This window comes from Scyliorhinus torazame, chromosome 3 (genome assembly GCF_047496885.1).
Source record: "Scyliorhinus torazame isolate Kashiwa2021f chromosome 3, sScyTor2.1, whole genome shotgun sequence".
NCBI classification, from domain to species: domain Eukaryota; kingdom Metazoa; phylum Chordata; class Chondrichthyes; order Carcharhiniformes; family Scyliorhinidae; genus Scyliorhinus; species Scyliorhinus torazame.
This window is the reverse complement of record NC_092709.1, coordinates 42,423,197-42,440,969: the sequence shown is the minus strand read 5'-3', so window position 1 is coordinate 42,440,969 and position 17,773 is coordinate 42,423,197. Positions and strand designations below refer to the sequence as shown.

The following is a 17,773-nucleotide window of genomic DNA, read 5'->3' as shown; positions in this document are numbered from 1 at the left end:
CCTGGAGAATCGGTCTTGCAGGCAAAATTTGAGGATCGTGAGACTGCCGGAGGGCAGTGAAGGAGCGGACTCCGGCGTGTATATTACTCGAATGTTCGAGAAGCTGCTGGGAGTGGGGGCATTTATGCGGCCTTTGGAAGAGGACCAGGCTCACAGGGCGTTGATGAGGAAGCCACAGGGGAACGAGCCGCCGAGGGCAATTTTGGTGCACCTTCACAGGTTCTTGGACAAGGAATGGATCCTGGGGTGGGCCAGGCTGATGAGGCGCTGTACCTGCGAGGGCAACGAGCTGCGTGTGTACCAGGACCTTGGCTAAAAGAAGACCGGGCTTCAATAAAGTGAAGGCGGCCCTCTTTAAGAAGGGGGTGAAGTTTTGCATGTTGTACCCGGCGCGCCTGTGGGTGACCTATAAAGGTCGAGAGCTGCACTTTGGGATGCCAGAGGAGGTGATGGATTTTGTCAGGGAAAATGAACTGACAGGAGAAGGAGGACACTGAACTTTGGAGGAAATGTTCCCTTTCTGTCCCATTGGGGTTTGTTTGGGTTATTTCTGTACTGTGCTTGGGGCCATTGCTCTGGGTTTGTTCTTGGTAGGGGATGGGGAGGTTGCTCTTTTCTTTGTGTTTGGTAGCTGTTGTTAAGTTTGCACTGGGAGAATGTTTGAGTGCGGGGTAGGGGAATCAGTAGCGGGTAGGATGCTGGGTGCCATGAGCGGGAGCTACCAGGCTAGCTGGGCGGGCTAGTTCACGGAAGCGCAGTAGGGGGTGAGCAGGTGGTTAGTGTGCTGATGGGGGTTGGGGTTGTCATTTTGTGATGAGGGGTACTGCTGATAGGGAGGTGGTTTCTAGAATGTGGTATGAGGAGGGTCGCTGGTAGAGGGCGCCAGTAGGCAGGCCTGAGGAGGTGTGGGACACAGACTGGAGGCTGGTACAGGAGGGGCTATGGTTGATTGGCAGGGAGTGGGGGCAGCGGGTTGCCCGCCGACCAGGCTGATCACATGGAATATGCGAGGGTTGAATGTGTCGGTCAAGAGGGCCCGTGTGTTCCCACATTTAAAACGTCTAGAGGTTAACGTAGCTCTGTTGCAGGAGGCATCATTTTCGGGGTACAAATTGAATGTGGGTAAAAGTCTGTGCGATCCAGGCGAGGGATCCGAAGAAGAGATTGTGTGAGATGCCATTCAAGGTGGTGGGAGGGAGCTTTCGATATTTGTGTATCCAGGTGGCGCGGGGGTGGGAGCCGTTGCATAAGCTGAATCTGGCTCGGTTGGTGCAGCAGATGAGGGGGGACTTTAGAAGGTGGGATGCACTCCTGCTGTCACTAACAGGGAGTGTTCAGATGGTGAAGATGACGGTCCACCCGAGGTTCTTGTTAATTTTTCAGAGCCTCACAATCTTCATTCCCGAGGCGTTTTTCAGGGAAGTGAATGCAGTGACCTCAGGGTTTGCGTGGGCGGGTAAAACCCCGCGGGTGAAGAAGGTGCTGCTGGAGCGGGGTAGAGTGGGGGTGGGGGGCTGGCTTTCCCGAACTTTATAAATTACTACTGGGCGGCGAATATAACGATGGTCGGGAAATGGGTGGTGGGGGAGGGGCTGGTGTGGGAGTGGATGGAGGTAGCCTCATAAAGATATGAGCTTCGGGGCACTGCTAATGGCGCAATTGCAGTTCACGCCAGCAAAATACTCCACAAACCTGGTAATGCTGTCAGCTCTGAGGGTGTGGGGACAGTGGCAGCTGCACATGGGGCTGGAGGGGGCATTGGTGTGGGCACCGATGTGCGGCAACCACCGGTTTGTTCCAGGGGGGCTGGATGGGGGGGGGTTTAGGGGATCTGTTTATAGATGGGGCTTTCCGTGTTTGGAAGAGTTGGAGGAGAAGTTTGAGCTGCCCAGTGGGAATGGGTTTTGCGACTTGCAGGTGAGGGACTTTTTGCGGAGTTAGGCATTGACTTTCGCACACCTACCGCCCCAGGGGCTACAGGATAAGGTAGTGTCGAAAGCGGGATTGGGGAAGGGGAAGGTATCGGAAATATATAAAGAGCTTATGGATTGGGATGGAGCCCCGATAGGGAAGGTGAAGCGGAAGTGGGAGGAAGAGCTGGGCGGGGTGTTGAAGGCTGGGTTATGGGAGGACGCCTGAGGCGAGTCAATGCGTCCTCATCAAGCTTAGCCTGATACAATTTAAGGTGGTCCACAGGGCACATGACTGTGGCACAGATTAGCAGGTTCTTCAAAGGGGTGGAGGATAGTTCTGGGCGGTGTGCAGGAGGGCCTGCAAACCATGTTCATATGTTTTGGGCATTCCGAAGCTTAGGAGTTTTTGGCGGGGATTTGCTGACGTCATGTCGGAGGTACTGAAGGCACGAGTGGTTCCGAGTCCAGAGGTGGCGATTTTTGGTGTGTCGGAAGACCCGGGAGTCCAGGGGGCGAGAGAGGCCGATGTCTTGGCCTTTGCCTCCCTGGTAGCCCCGAGACGGATTTTACTGACATGGAGGGACTTAGAGCCCCCAAAGTCAGAGGTGTGGGTCAGTGATATGGCTGGGGTTCTCTGGCTCGACAAGATCAAGTTTGTCCTGCGGGGATCAATGCTAGGGTTTGCCGGAGGTGGAAGCGTTTATCGACTTCTTTGGGAAAAGTTAAGCTGTCAGCAATGTGTGTGTGTGTGGGGGGGGGGCAGGGGTGTTAAAAGGGGAGGCATGGGAAGTTGGATAAGATGGGGGAAGGTTGGTGGGGAATTGGGATTAGGGAGTTGTTTATGTAAGCCATGTTGGCTGGGTCTTGTTGTTGGTTTGGTGTGTGGTTGCTTATTCTGTTAAAATTTATAATATAAATGCCTTAATAAAATATTTTTCACAAAAAAAAGAAATTCATAATATAATCAGGCAGTGTCAACGTGATTTTATGAAAGGGAAATTGTGTTAAACTAATTTGTTAGAGTTTGTTTGGGAAGTAACAAGCAATGTGGATAAAGGACAACCTGTAGATGTGGTGTACTTGATAAGGTGCTGCATCAAAAGTTACTGCACAAAGTAAGAGCACATGGTGCAGGGGATAACATGGAAAAAGGATTGGTTAGCTAACAGAGAAGGGATAAATAGATCTTTTTTTTTGGTTGTCAAGCTGCAGCTGGTGGAGTGCCATAGGGATCAGCGCTGGAGCCTCAACTATTTACAATTATATCAGTGACTTGAATGCAGGGACCAAATGGTTGGTCGCTAAATTTGCCAACACTGCAAAGATAGTTAGAAAAATAAGTTGTCAAGTGGAGGTAGAGAGTCTACAAAGGAATATAGTTAGGGAGTGAAATTCTCCATCCCGCCCCGCCACATTTCTGCCCCGACCCGCCGGCGGGATGCTCCGTTACACCGGCCGGTCAATGGGGTTTCCCATTGTGGGGCAGCCCCACGCCGTCGGGAAACCCCCGGGCGCTGGCAAAACGGAGACTCCTGCCGGCGGAGAATGACGCCCCGGTTTAGTGAGTGGGCAGAAGTTTGGCAAGTGAAGTATAATGTGGGAAAATGGGAACTTGTCCACATTGGCAGGAAGAATAGTAAAGCAATATACCATTTAAATTGAGACTGCAGAACTCCGGGATACAGGGGGATCTGGGGGGCCTTCTACATGAATCACAAGAAGTCAGTATGCGGGTACAGCATGATACAGTGCAAGGGGAGTTGAATATAAATGTAGCAAAATTGTACTGCAGCTGTACAGGGCTTTGCTGAGACCACATCTGGAGTATTGTGTACAGTGCTGGTGTCCTTATTTGAAAAAAGGATATCATTGCTTTAGAAGCAGTTCAGAGAAGGTTCACTCATTTCATTCCTCGGATAAGGGCTGATTTTATGAAAAAAGTTTGAATATGATGGGCATTGGAGTTCAGAAGAATGAAGTGATCTAATTGAAACAAGATTGCGTCCCATTCTTCTAAACTCCAATGGCTAAAGGCCTAGGTTGGCAGGGTGGATAATGGGAGAATGCTTCCTCTTGTTGAGGGGAGACTAAAAAATATCGGGCACAGTTGAAGAACTATGGGCGGGATTCTCCAATATTGGGGCTATGTCCCCACGCCAGCGTGAAAAGCGGTGCCAACGACTCCAGCGTCAACGGTCCCCGATAATGGGGAATGCTCACCTTCCTAGGGGGCCAGGTCGGCGCCGGAGTGGTCCCCGCAGCTCCAGCCGGCGCGAGTTTAAGCATGTGAGCTACGGCCGGAGTATTTCCGCGCACGCGCGGTTCCCTTCTCCGCGCTGGCCCCCAGGCAATATGGCGGAGCCCTACAGGGGCCGACGCGGAGGAACATAGGCCCCCACGGAACCAGCCCGCCCGCCGATCGGTAGTCCCATATCGCGGGCCAGACCACCGTGGTTCCCCCCCCCCGGGTCGGATCCCCCTGCCCCCCCTCCAGGACGGCCCCCGCAGACTCACCTGTAAGGTCCCGCCGTGTGGGACCTGAGTAACCCACGCCGGTGGGACTTGGCCGAAATCGGCGGCCACCTGGTCCGTCTGGGCCTGGAGAATCACCGGGGGGGGGGGGGGCCTTTCAACCACCTCCGACCAGTGCGGCGGGAAGCCCGCGGGCGCCCGAGAATCAGCAGGGGAGAATCAGGAAGCCAGCGTCGGGGAGGCAGGGCGCGATTCTTGCGTCCCCCCGGGGATTCTCCGAACCGGCGTGGGGTCGGAGAATCCCGGCCTCTTTGACTTGCTTTCAAGATGTAGATTAGGAGCAAATTTCTTTTCTCTCAGAGGGACTAGGTAATTCCCTTCCCTAGAAAGCAGTGGCAGCTGGGTCATTGACGTTTTTCAACTTTAGATAGATTTTTGACAGACAAGGGAGTCAAGGGTTATGTGGAGCAGACAGGAAAGGGAAGTTGAGACCACAACCACGTCACCCATGTTCTTATCGAAGAAGGGCTCGGAGGCCTGAATGGTCTATTCCTCCTTTGTATATATAAATGATTTGGAGGAAAATGTAACTGGTCTGATTAGTAAGTTTGCAGACGACACAAAGGTTGGTGGAATTGCGGATAGCGATGAGGACTGTCAGAGGATACAGCAGGATTTAGATCGTTTGGAGACTTGGGCGGAGAGATGGCAGATGGAGTTTAATCCGGAAAAATGTGAGGTAATGCATTTTGGAAAGTCTAATGCAGGTAGGGAATATACAGTGAATGGTAGAACCCTCAAGAGTATTGTCAGTCAGAGAGATCTAGGAGTACAGGTCCACAGGTCACTGAAAGGGGAAACACAGGTGGAGAAGGTAGTCAAGAAGGCATACGGCATGCTTGCCTTCATTGGCCAGGGCATTGAGTATAAAAATTGGCAAGTCATGTTGCAGCTGTATAGAACCTTAGTTAGGCCACACTTGGAGTATAGTGTTCAATTCTGGTCGCCACACTACCAGAAGGATGTGGAGGCTTCAGAGAAGGTGCAGAAGTGATTTACCAGGATGTTGCCTGGTATGAAGGGCATTAGCTATGAGGAGCGGTTGAATAAACTCGGTTTGTTCTCACTGGAACGACGGAGGTTGAGGGGCGAATTGATAGAGGTCTACATAATTATGAGGGGCATAGACAGAGTGGATAGCCAGAGGCTTTTCCCAGGGTAGAGAGATCAATTGCTAGGGGGCATAGGTTTAAGGTGCGAGGGGCAAGGTTTAGAGGAGATGTACGAGGCACGTTTTTTACACAGAAGGTAGTAGGTGCCTGGAACTCGCTGCCAGAGGAAGTGGTGGAAGCAGGGACGAGAGTGACATTTATGGGGCATCTTGACAAATACATGAATAGGATGGAAATAGAGGGATACGGACCCAGGAAGTGTAGAAGATTTTAGTTTAGACGGGCAGCATAGTCGACACAGGCTTGGAGGGCCGAAGGGCCTGTTCCTGTGCTGTACTTTTCTTTGTTCTTTGTTCTTTTGTTCTTTGTTCCTACAAAGTTCTATCTTCATAAGGGCAGAGTTTCTCCGAAGCACTTATGTCGTCATATTTAGAGCAATTGGATGTGCCCCTATTATCGTGGAACATGATTAATGTCATACTCTCCAGTTTTATAAAAATGTTCTAAATTTGGTAAACAGCATAAATGATCTACTGTTGAATTGACAGAAAGACAACAAATTGTTATTTGGACGAATGGTTAGTTTTATAATGTTCAGCTCCCCCTGGCTTTGGGGAATGCTTGTGTTTTGGAACCAATAAAGACTCTGGTGATGGAAAATCTATAAATGCTTATACAACATCATTGCATCTTCAATACAAGTTAATATTTGCACTTATTTATGAATAATAGCTCACTCACTTTTCAATTTTCAAACAGAATTTCCGTCCGACTAAACTTTTGCAATTAATTTGCAAACTACTTTTGTTTTCTATTTCAGTCATAAAGGTAACATTTGGTTGGAACATCATCATTCCACCATGAACAGATGTACACCCTTTCAGATGGCTGGAACTTAATATTAATACCAATATATATAACCAGATGCATAAATTCACAAATGATCATCCTCCCTGCCTGTTTCCACAATTGTTACAGAGCTCCATATCTATTGCTCACACATGTAATTAGCTGAAGGTAATAATAATGTGTCTTTCAATAGACAGATAAAACCAACCCCTGACAGAAGTTCAACATTTATAGATGCCATTCTATCAATGTAATCCAAATAATTTCCAACAAAGTTAAGCCCAGCATCACCACCCAAATGCTCCATCACCTCTCAAAAGGTTTGTGCCTATGTAAACAGTAGATATCTTGCGCTGTGGGTGGCACGGTGGCACAGTGGGTAGCACTGTTGCTTCACAGCGCCAGGGTCCCGGGTTCTATTCCGGCTTAGGCCACTGTGTGGAGTCTGCATGTTCTCCCCGTGTCTGCGTGGAGCTCCGGTTTTCTCCCACAAGTCTCGAAAGACGTGCTTGTTAGGTAAATTGGAAATTATGAATTCTCCCTCAGTATACCCAAACAGGCACCAGATTTTCACAATAACTTCATTGCAGTGTTAATGTAAGCCTACTTCTGACATTAATAAAAATTATTACTATTATTGAATTTTGGGGACCCGCCGAGGGCAGCAGCAGAAGTAGATGGGCCTGAAAATACCAGCACTGGCCCACATGCCAGGTTCTTGACCCCGTTTCTGTTGTCCGTAATTTTTGCTGAGGTAGGTTTGGGATCAGCATGGCGACCACAGCCCAATTAGGCTCTTTAAGAGCCTTGTTAAGTACACTTAAAGAGGCTCTCTGATATGATTCCCCGGCGGTGGAATCTCATGATATGTCAGGGGAACATGAAGAGTAGCAGGCAGACCTGGGTGCCCTCTTTGCCTGCTTGGGTGCGGGTAATAGTCGATGGTTGCCCTTGCGAATGGAAAATTGTTCAAGTGGTGTTCCCCAGGGCCCGGTGTTGCAATACTCACTGTTTGTGTTATATATTGTTTGGGTGTGAACTTCCGTGGCATGATTGGGAAATTTGCAGACGACACAAAGATTGGCTGTGTCGGATAGCCAAAATCTTCAAAGTGATATAGATGAGGTGGTAAAGTGGCAGATGGATTTTAACACAGAGAAGTGCGAGGGCATGCATTTAAGGAGGTCAAACGGTTATAGGGACGAGATTAAGAGGGGCAGATGAATTGTGAGATCTTGGCTTACAAGTATACAGGCCTCTAAAGGCAGCAGTTCAAGTAGTCAAGGCTGTAAAGTAGGCATATGGAATGCTCTCCTTCATTGGTGGAGCAATGGAATGTAAAAATAAGGATATAATGTTGGAATTGTATAAACCGCTGGTGAGGTCACAACTGGAATATTGTGTGCAGTTCTGGTCACCACATTAAAGGAAGGACGTAATTGTTCTGGAAAGGGTGCAAAGGAGATTTACAAGAATGTTGCCAGGGCTAGAAAAGTGTGGCTATGAGGAGAGATTGGATAGATTGGGGTTATTCCATTGGGCAGAAGATACAAACGTCTGGGAACGCGCACTAACAGGTTCAAAAACAGCCTTTTCCCCACTGTTACCAGACTCCTGAATGACCTTTTTATGGACTGAACTGACCTCTTCACACATCTTCTCTATTGAGTAGTACTACGCACCATATGCTCACCTTATGCCTGTGCCTATGTACTTACATTGTATATTTATGCATGTCCTATGTTTTTTCAGGTATGCTACAATCTGCCTGGACTGTATGCAAAACAATATCTTGGTACATGTGACAATAAATCAAATCAATCAATGAATTTTACTTGGAACAAAGAAGACTGAGGGGTGACTTGATTGAGGTGTACAAAGTTATGAGGGGAAAAGGTAGAGTGGACAGAATAAAATTGTTTCACTTGGCAGAGAATTCTAGAACCAGATAAGCTTCAAGATAAGTGGCAGAAGGTGTAGAGGGGACAGGAGGAAGACATTTTTATGCAGAGGGCAGTGGGTATCTGAAATTCACTGACCGAGTTGGTGGTGAAGGCATGGACTCTAAACTCTTTTTAAAAAGTACCTGGATATGGACCATAAGGGCTGTAAGCGACAGGGCTACGGGTTGGGTGCAGGAAGGTAGGATTGGAAAGGGCACATGGGTATCCTTGGGCTAGCATGAACAAGATGGGCCATGTCATAACCTGGGTAAGCAAGTCATGGGACACTAATGAAACCTTAAACAGGTCATGGTACACTTATGAGGCTGGGGGATTGATATTCCCAAACGTTCTGGGCAATATGCACTGCCTCACCGAGGAGCGCGGCACCCCTTCTGCATCCTGTCTAAAACAGGAGGGCCATGAACTATGAGCTGGCTCCTCGAGTAGAGTAACAGCTCTGTACACTTGCGGTTTGGGTCCATGAAATGAAAATCGCTTATTGTCACAAGTAGGCTTCAATGAAGTTACTATGAAAGGCCCCTAGTCGCCACATTCCGGCGCCTGTTCGGGGAGGCTGTTACAGGAATTGAACCGTGCTGCTGGCCTGCCTTGGTCTGCTTTCAAAGCCAGCAATTTAGCCCTGTGCTAAACAGCCCCTAAAAAAAAAAGGAAACCATCCTGCCTGCTGTTTCCCACCTGACACTAAAACCCAGCCCTGAGTTTCAAAGCCTATCCGTTACCATTTCCTCACGTTGCTTTATCACCATTCCTATTTTGTGTTTTATTTCATTTGTTATTTATTTCATGGTCCAATGGAAGACATTCCTCTCCTCTCACTTGAGGTAACCAAAAAAATCATGAATATAAAGTGGTCAACTACAACATTTTACTCGGGTGTATGTTCTTGCTCCACTTCCTGAAGGACTGAGTTCGCCCACCCCATTCTTTTTCTTAGCGGATTTAGTTTTTCTGTTTTCTCATGGCAGGCGCCAAAGAAAATTACAATTCATAAAGCTGAAAATGGAAGATGGCTGAAGTAGATGGAATATGTATTTAGCCTGAGGGATGAAGAAGGCCAAAATAAACCCAGGACAGGCCAGTGAGAAGTTAGGGAATAGAAAAGAAAATGTGGCTGGACAGTTAGGAAGGTGTAAATGAACGCGGGTAATGGGGAAGGGGGAGGGGAAGTGAAGAGAAAGAAATCCAATGCATCCACTCTTGCAAACCTTTATAAATATCTGGAGGAACAAATGATTAAAGTCACAGCCTTTAAATTACGTCGAGAGAAACTACCATGGGTATTATGCCGGGTGGCATGGTGGCACAGTGCCAGGGATCCAGGTTCGACCTTGGGTGGCAGTCTGTGTGGAGTCTGCACGTTCTCCCCATGTCTGCGTGGGTTTCCTCTGGTGCTCCGGTTTCCTCCCACAGCCCAAAGATGTGCAGGTTAGGTGGAATGGTCATGTTAAATTGCCTCTCAGTGTCCAAAAGGTTAAGTGGGTTTGCGGGGATGGGAGGGGGGGGATTGGACGGGGATGGGACGGGAGGGGGCTTGGGTAGGATGCTCTTTCAGAATTTTGTGCAGACTCAATGGGCCAAATAGCCTCCTTCTGCACTGCAGGGATTCTGCGTGTCTGAATTTTGTGAAGTCAATTTTGAAATTGGATAAAAAAAGCAGTTGATGCACAAACCAGGCTCCAAATTTGCTACTGCCCCAACTGTTGCCCTGGAAGAGATCAATTTCACCTCCAACGACTGATCCTAAAGGAAACGACTTTGCAATAAGCCGGATAATACATTAACAAGCCAAAATGTGCACTTAGCAAGGAAACATGAAAGTCCTAAAATTTTGTGAGAGTTCTCCCTGTGGGAGATCCATGTAGCTCCCACGGAAAATGTATTTTAAAAAAGTAAATGTTAGCAGTTGGTGTAATAGGTATGATTCAATGTCTTAATGAGGTGCATCCAACCATGGGTCGGGTTTTTGTGAAGGAGACGGTTATCGGGAATTGGGAAAGTTCCCGACCTCGCAACCCTGCTTACGCTAAGGAGCCCCCCCCCCCCCCCAAATCCATGATATCTTCACCCGGGAGGCGAGGTGGGATGGAGTTTGGATTAAGCCTGCAGCACAAGTGGTCAGGTAGCAAGGTTGACGGGTTGAAAGGTCTGACGGGTTGAAAGGTCTGACGGGTTGAAAGGTCTGACAGGTTGGAAGGTCTGACAGGTTGGCAGGCTGACAGGTTGGAAGGTCTGACACGTTGGAAGGTCTGACAGGTTGGCAGGCTGACAGATTGGAACTCCCATCTCTGTTTACTGAATGAAAGTCAGGCCCTCAAACTCTCAACCCTGACTCTCCTCCACCCCCCACCCTACATGCTCCCTCTTGGTTAGGGTCTTGTTTAGCACAGGGATAAATAGCTGGCTTTTAAAGCAGACCAAGGCAGGCCAATAGCGCGGGTTCAGTTCCCGTACCAGCCTCCCCGAACAGGCAACAGAATGTGGCGACTAGGGGCTTTTCACAGCAACTTAATTTGAACCCTTCTTGTGACAATAAGCGATTTTCATTTCATTCTGGCAACTGTATCAACAAAAACGTGCTGAACAGGTGGCCTCATTATGAATGCTTGGCTGAGCGCCAAGAATGGACAATCCGTTTGCATCTTAGCAAGCAATGTTTGTGCAACGCAGAAGGGAATGAAATATTTGTTTGATTGACAGTTTTATTAACTTGTAATGAACTGCTCATTCTTTGAAATGTCTTTTCACTGTCGTTGAGTTTTTTTACAGAGGTCAGAAATGGAGAAGAGATTCTGACATTGTTACTATTAATAGTTGTGATTGATTGACAACTTCCTTTTATAAGAAGGTAAGAGGGCCAATGTGTTTTAAAGGGAATGTTCAATGCCTATATTTTTGGTTGATGATTCAAGACCGGGGTTCTCCAAGATTCACAATTCCTCAGAGGGTCTCTGAACCACATCTACATACATAAAGGGCCAAACACCACTAAAATTGCCAGGGGGACAGTTGGTCTTTCCACCTCCACATTGGAGCTGGAAAGAGTGGGTAATTGCGTGCTGGCAATCCGCACGGGCAAAAACTCTCAGAAATGGGAATGGGGGTTCTGCCCCACATTTTTTAAGAGCTCTCAACTTAGCCCGACTGAGCAAAATGCGGACCAAATCGTGTATAAGCAGGAAAATAAGCATGATCATACCTCCAGCACAACTACATTACTTCACAGGCAAAGTAATTCTGGCATTGTTTCTACCTAAAAAAAAGTGGTTGGCCTGTATACCTACGTATACTTTCAGAAAAACATATACTGCTTTAATAAATACAAGGCTCTCGCTCATTTTTAAATAATGAATAGAGTCTTTCCAACAGAGGAAATAACCTGGTCCTGAAATAAGATTGGGGAGGAAGACAAAAGAGGGGGAATTCTTCTAGGTGTCTTGCCATAAAGTGGGCGGATGATCAGCAGACTCATCCCACTCCCAGAGAAGTGGTTTAGATAACTGTATACACTCAATCTCTGACAGTCTCCTTCCTGACAAAAGACCAGAAGAGCTCCCAACCGCAGGACCGGCACAGAAATATCCACAAGTTATTTTTTGAACTGTTAGGAAGAGATTAGGATTCCAGTGAACGCGTCCTTTGAAATGTCCAAGCACTTTTTTGACATTTTCAGTTTCACAGTATTCATAACAATCAGCAGCTAGTCCCAGCAGTGGAGCGAATCAGTCATCGTGTTGTTCTGGTGGTACTACCTCCAGAATGATCTGGGCTGTCGTGGTCATTGAATCTGCCACAGAAAAACAAAAGGTTACAAATGCTTTACCCAGTGACAATTAATCCTAGGAGGAACAAAAAGAAATATAAGCATGACTGCTGTAGATCTGAAATAAAAGCAGAACATTCTGAACAGTATCTAAGAGAATAAGATAAGTTAACATTTCAGCTGTGAGCCTTCATAAGAGGGACCATTACATTTATTTGAACTGTCGACTGAACTGCTGTACATTTCCAGTGTTTTCTGTCTTACTTTCAGCAATTTATTGAATAGAGGATATATTGACATGTGTGGCAGTCTATTAAACAGTGTCACGAGGCTATGCCCCTTTATCTTTGAAAATATGTTTTTCCAACTTTGAACTGACTGGAAATTTTGCAATTTGAACTGAGACAAGTCATAGATCATAGTATTTACAGTGCAAAAGGAGGCCATTCGGCCCATCGGGTCTGCCCCAGCTCTTGGAAAGAGCACCCTACCCAAGCCCACACCTCCACCCTACCCATAACCCAGTAACCCCACCCAACACCAAGGGCAATTTTGGACACTAAGGGCAATTTAGCATGGCCAATCCACCTAACCTGCACATCTTTGGACTGTGGGAGGAAACCGGAGCACCCGGAGGAAACCCACGCACACACGGGGAGAACGTGCAGACTCCGCACAGACAGTGAACCAAGCCGGGAATCGAACCTGGGACCGAGGAGCTGTGAAGCAATTGTGCTAACGGCTATGCTACCATGCTGACCCAGGTAAAACAGCTTGAAAATGTCAAGCCACAGGGGCAGCAGGGCGGCGCAGTGGTTAGCACTGGGACAGCGGCGCTGAGACCCGGGTTCGAATCCCGGCCCTGGGTTTGCACATTCTCCGAGTGTCTGCGTGGGTTTCACCCCCCCACAACCTAACAATGTGCAGGTTAGGTGGATTGGCCACGCTGAATTACCCCTTAATTGGAAAAAAAAAATATATATATTTTTTAAATGCCAAACCACACTCCAAGGTGAAGGTGAGAAACAAACAAATTATCCTTAGAGGATTGTGAAGAGAGAGAGATATTTCCTATAATCCAGACACCCATCGAAGCTCTAACTGTCTAAGGAAGGAACAAAAATGGAAATTTAAAAATATTGAAACAATGGCTGTCAGAGCCAAAACCTTTTGGAAATACACAGTGTCCTGATATTCATATAAACATATCATGGTGCAATCACATACACACACTGATGGACAGATTAACGGACCAATCAACACACACACAATATCACAGCCAATCACCAGTGAGAGCACACGCACTATAAAACAGGGAACACCATAGTTCCTGCTCATTCCAGCAGGAGATAGCTCAGAGCACAGAGCTCACAGCGTGCCACTCAGACATACACCATGTGCTGAGTGCTTCTCTAAGATAGTGTTCGGGCTGGGTCCACAGCTTAACAGGTAAAGTACGAATCACAGCCATGAGTTAAAAGATGTTGTTATCAAGAGTAATAAAACAGAGTTGTACCATCTACAACCGTGTTGGTTCGTTTGTATAGCGGAACACCCAACACGACACACAGCAGGTGAGGTATTTGAAGGCAAGGCTTCCCATCCACTTGAGAGGAATTGTAAGTAACACATTGTTGTCAAGAAAGCTCTTTAGCAGGCGAAACAGGCTGGAGGCTCTTCTTTCTCCCTCTCTCTCTCTTCAGAGTAAAATTGCCAACCCGATTGAGAAGACAACTTTGCCAGAACCGACCAATATCTCTTACGAATTGCAAGGTCTTCTACATCTGACAATTCCACTAAACCAGCTGAATCAAAGCAGCCACAGCATTTTAAAATCGAAGCCTCAAGGTCACTTAACCCAACATCCTTTTCCTTGTTTTTTAATTTGGAATCTAACTCCCTTTGATACGTCTGTGTGTATTTGTCTTTGTGGACCCAAATGACTTCACAAGGGTTCAATGCTTGATGTCGCATTATTATTATTTCTTAGTTTTAGTAGTTAATGAATTTGCTCTATCATTGACTCAAGAAAACATTGGTTTGATTGGCTTCTTATTGCTCACAGCTTAAGTAGTTAAATGTATTTTGATTTGGAAGAGGCCTATCTCTTGAAAAATCAACTTAAGCCTTTGTTGTGACCAACGAAGGAGGTTGAACAGACAGGAGACAGTTAACCCCTTCGCATCTGGTCAATGCTAAGTTAAACAGAGATCTGGGGCGAAATTCTCCGTTATCGACGGAAAGTCCGCCGATCGGCGCAAAAAACGGCGCAAATCCGACTTGCGTCACGTCGGAAAAATGGGTCGATAGTCTCCGGCCCGAAATGGGCTAGCAGCGACGTAACGGGATCCGCGCTTGCGCAGTGGTTCACGCCGTGCAGCGTCATACGCGCTGCACGGCGTGACGGCTCATAAGGCCGCTCTGCTCCCCCCCACCCGACCGGAACACCCGACCGCAACACCCGACTGGATGGCTGGCCGTCGCTCAGCCCCGAGGTTCGAGTCACGCGATGTGGAGGCGCTCCTGGACGCGGTGGAGCAGAGGAGGGACGCCCTGTATCCCGGGCACGGCCGCAGAGTTGCCCCACGCCACAGCCGGCGTCTGTGGAGGGAAGTGGCAGAGGCCGTCACCGCTGTGGCCCTGACACCACGGACAGGCACCCAGTGCCACAAGAAGGTGAACGACCTCGTCAGAGCAGGCAAGGTGAGCCTCCCCATATCCCCCCTCCCCATATCCCCCCTCCCCCATATCCCCCTCCACCATATCCCCCCTCCCCCATATCGCCCTCCCCCATATACCCCCTCCCGCATATACCCCCTTCCCCCATATCCCCCTCACCCATATCCCCCCTCACCCATAGCCCCCCTCCCCCATATCCCCCATATACACCCCTCCCCCATATCCCCCCTCCCCATATACCCCTCCCCCATATCCCCCCTCCCCATATCCCCTGCCCCATATCCCCCTCTCCCCTATATCCCCCTCCCCCATATCCCCCCTCCCCCATATCCCCCCTCCCCCCCATATCCCCCCTCCCCCATATCCCCCCTCCCCCATATCCCCCCTCCCCATACCCCCCTCCCCCATATCCCCAAGTGAATCCAGCCCTAACCTTAACCTCTGCAATGCACGCGCAACCGATGGCGTGCATTCATATACCTGCCTAACACTGTTGCCTTTTACCCCTGCCCCCCCCCCCCCACAGGAGAAGCGCGCACACAACAATAGGGAGCATGTGAGGACTGGAGGAGGGCCTGCTGATGAGAGGCCACTGACCGTACACGAGGAAAGGGCCCTGGAACTGGCTGGCGGACCTGAGGACCGGGAGGTTGCTGATGCAGAGGTCGGGGGCGTACTAGCGAGTGAGCCACCGACAGCCCGTCCCCATATCCCCCCTCCCCTATATCCCCCTCCCCCGTATCACCTGATCACTGCCTGATGTCTAACCATGCATGCTTCACTGTGTATCGCAGGACTAAACGTCCAGGCACCCATCCCCGCAGATGCAGACCGCCTGCAGGATGCCCCTCGGAGACCACAGGAGACGGAGAGACCCGCACCCTCCAGCATGCGACGCCCGCAGGATGCCCCTCGGAGACCACAGGAGACGGAGAGACCCGCACCCTCCAGCATGCGACGCCCGCAGGATGCCCCTCGGAGACCACAGGAGACGGAGAAACCCGCACCCTCCAGCATGCGACGCCCGCAGGATGCCCCTCGCACACCAAGGGAGACGGAGAGACCTGGAGCAACAGGGAGATGACACCCCCGTCACGTGCGGGAGGGACCACCCAGCGACGAGGGGGGCAGCCACAGGCCCCCGTCACATCCGAGCCAGGACACCACTACACAGGACACCACTACCCAGGACACCACTACCCAGGACACCACTACCCAGGACACCCCTACCCGGGAAGACGAAATACCGGACAGTGACTCAGAGTGGATGGGTGGAGACGAACCACCACCTCAAAGTGCCATGGACTCAGAGTGGGACGAAGAGCACGACACAACGCCACTGCTGTCACCAACACCCTCCACCATCGCAGAAACACTCACCACGGTTGGGCACTTTAGTGATGAGGCGTCTGGTACACTCACTGGTGCGCACAACACAGCCGTCCCGGTACAGCAGGTGGAGGTAGGAGAAGCAGAGGGACCGGGCGGTCGGAGGGCAGCCCAGCCCAAGCGAATATCTGCCGCCCAGATGGATCCCGGGTTCCTGCAGTTACCACACCCACACATAGATCCGATGCAACCACCGACCCGGAGACGAGCGAAGAGGGTGACGGGCAGCTTGCGGCGGCTGCGGTCGCAGGTGGAGGAGTCCACCCGCGTCCAGGAGCTGGGAGTGGTGCCGGTCATGCGTGCCACCCAGGCCGACACCGCACGGGTGGCGTCCACGGTGGAGGCAATGGGTGCGACGGTGTCAGACATGGGGAACGGTTTGCGAGGCCTGGGGCCTTCCGTGCAGGCAGCGTCTGTGGCTCAGGAAATGGCTACCCTCTCACAGGAGGCCATGAGCCAGTGCCAGCGCCAGATGGCAGAGGCGCTCAACGCCATAGCCCAGTCTCAATAGGCCATGGCCCAGTCTCTGCAGGCCATGGCCCAGTCTCAGCAGGCCATCGCCCAGTCTCTGCAGGCCATCGCTGAGGGCATCGGCGCCAGTGGCCATGTGCGAGCTGGCGTCGCACTGTCACAGACAGGGTTTGCCAACCCCCTGGGCTCCATGGCTGCAAACCTGCAGACCCCTGTCGATACCAGCACCGGCCTCCAGGACTGGCAGCGCCAGATGTCGGGGGGGCGTCGGATGGCCAGTCCGTTTGCATCCTCCACCCATGTAGAGGCCTGGGAGCCATCGGGCACCCCGAGGGAGGAGGAGGTGGTGTGGTCCGTCCCGGCTCCCTCTGTAAGGGAGGTCCCGGTACACCGCGACACCTCGGACTCCCCCCCCCTTCCGTCCCAGGTGCATCGGGCTGGGCAACGGGCAGGACAGGCTGGCAGCTCGCCATCCCAGTCGCCCGGGCCGCAGCCTGGCCCATCTAGGCCAGGACGCCCCAGGAAACGGCTGCCAAAGGGATCCAGGGCGAAATTCTCCGTTATCGGCGGAACGTCCACCGATCGGCGCAAAAAACGGCGCAAATCCCACTTGCGTCACGTCAGAAAAATGGGTCGATAGTCTCCGGCCCGAAATGGGCTAGCAGCGACGTAACGGGATCCGCGCTTGCGCAGTGGTTCACGCCGTGCAGCGTCATACGCGCTGCACGGCGTGACGGCTCATAAGGCCGCGCTGCTCCCCCCCACCCGACAGGAACACCCGACCGCAACACCCGACTGAATGGCTGGCCGTCGCTCAGCCCCGAGGTTCGAGTCACGCAATGTGGAGGCGCTCCTGGACGCGGTGGAGCAGAGGAGGGACGCCCTGTATCCCGGGTACGGCCGCAGAGTTGCCCCACGCCACAGCCGGCATCTGTGGAGGGAAGTGGCAGAGGCCGTCACCGCTGTGGCCCTGACACCACGGACAGGCACCCAGTGCCACAAGAAGGTGAACGACCTCGTCAGAGCAGGCAGGGTGAGCCTCCCCCATATCCCCCCTCCCCATATCCCCCCCTCCCCATATCCCTCCTCCCCCATATCCCC

The 17,773-nt window shown here is 50.6% G+C and overlaps 1 protein-coding gene across 1 annotated transcript in view; it reads right to left on the bottom strand.

Annotated features, from left to right (window-relative positions):
- Positions 1 to 6,132: 6,132 nt before the first annotated feature.
- The window catches only part of LOC140408417 (cystine/glutamate transporter-like), a 79,680-nt gene continuing 68,039 nt past the window's right edge, over positions 6,133 to 17,773 (bottom strand). Inside the window, exon 3 of the mRNA XM_072495574.1 lies at positions 6,133 to 12,157. Within this exon, the coding sequence (XP_072351675.1) occupies positions 12,093 to 12,157 (65 nt within the window). The 3' untranslated portion in view covers positions 6,133 to 12,092. The remainder of the gene's footprint in view (positions 12,158 to 17,773) is intronic.